This window comes from Monoraphidium neglectum, assembly GCF_000611645.1.
Source record: "Monoraphidium neglectum strain SAG 48.87 unplaced genomic scaffold scaffold00100, whole genome shotgun sequence".
NCBI classification, from domain to species: domain Eukaryota; kingdom Viridiplantae; phylum Chlorophyta; class Chlorophyceae; order Sphaeropleales; family Selenastraceae; genus Monoraphidium; species Monoraphidium neglectum.
In genome coordinates this window covers 1-1,005 of record NW_014013528.1, presented here as the reverse complement: position 1 = coordinate 1,005, position 1,005 = coordinate 1, and the positions used below count along the sequence as shown (strand labels likewise).

The following is a 1,005-nucleotide window of genomic DNA, read 5'->3' as shown; positions in this document are numbered from 1 at the left end:
CCCCCGCCACGACCTTGGCGGGGCCAACCCCTTTGCTGGTGGCGAGGAGGAGGACCTCGCGTCAGCCGCATACAGGTGACCACCAGGGCGGCCCTTCGGGGATCGCCCCGCCCCCGCACCTGTGCTGCAGCCGGGGACTGCACTAGCCTCCGCTGGCGACTGCGCGCACACATACACGAATGCTCACGAACACGCTCCTCCCTTTCTCCCCTGAACACCCTCCACCCACAAAGGTACCGCAAGTGGCAGCTGGCCCCCGGTCTGGACATTGTTGTGCGCTGCGAGGTCAACGCTGCGTTGACCACCCCCAAGGGCGAGGTGCAGCTGGCGTCCATCAAGGCGCTCAACGAGTGGAACCTCAAGGAGACGGACTGGCGCAAGAAGCTGGACCAGAGCCGCGCATCGGTGAGGGGGGGGGAGAGGGGGGGACGGGGTGAGAGGGCGGGCCCTGGTTGGTGGCGAGCTGGGTGCTCGTCTGTGCTTGGGCGTGTGTGTGTGTGTGTGTGTGTGAGAGAGAGTGTGTGTGTGTGTGTGTGTGCCTGGGGGTTGTAGTGGGCGGGGGTTGGGGGTCCAGCTCACATGTCTCCACACCCACTTCCCCTCCTCGCCTTGCATATCTCTTCCCTCCCCACACGCCCTGCACACAACACACGCGCACTTCCGCACACACTCTTGCTCTCTCTCGCTTTCACACACATTCAATCACACTCACACACCCATCCCCACACACCCCCCAGATGCTGTTGACGGAGGCCAAGAACAACAAGGCCAAGGTGGCACGCTGGACGGTGGAGGCCCTCCTTACGGGCTGCGAGGCCATCAAGTGGGGCTACGTCACGCGCGCGGGGCCGCGCGACAACGCCAACCACGTGGTGCTCAACGTGCAGACCTCCAAGCCGCGGGACTTTGCGGGGCAGATCCAGCTGTCTATGGAGCACGGCTGGGGCATCGTGAGGGCGCTGGTGGACATGATCATGGCCATGGACGAGGGTGAGGGGGCGGGGG

At 65.2% G+C, this 1,005-nt stretch overlaps 1 protein-coding gene across 1 annotated transcript in view; it reads left to right on the top strand.

The window, feature by feature from the left end:
* The window catches only part of MNEG_1058 (Eukaryotic translation initiation factor 3 subunit D-2), a gene marked incomplete at both ends in the record, with an annotated part of 5,109 nt that extends 4,119 nt beyond the window's left edge, over positions 1-990 (top strand). Inside the window, 2 exons of the mRNA XM_014050450.1 lie at positions 234-405; positions 738-990. Of these exons, the coding sequence (XP_013905904.1) occupies positions 234-405; positions 738-990 (425 nt within the window). The remainder of the gene's footprint in view (positions 1-233; positions 406-737) is intronic.
* Between the last annotated feature and the right edge of the window lie 15 nt (positions 991-1,005).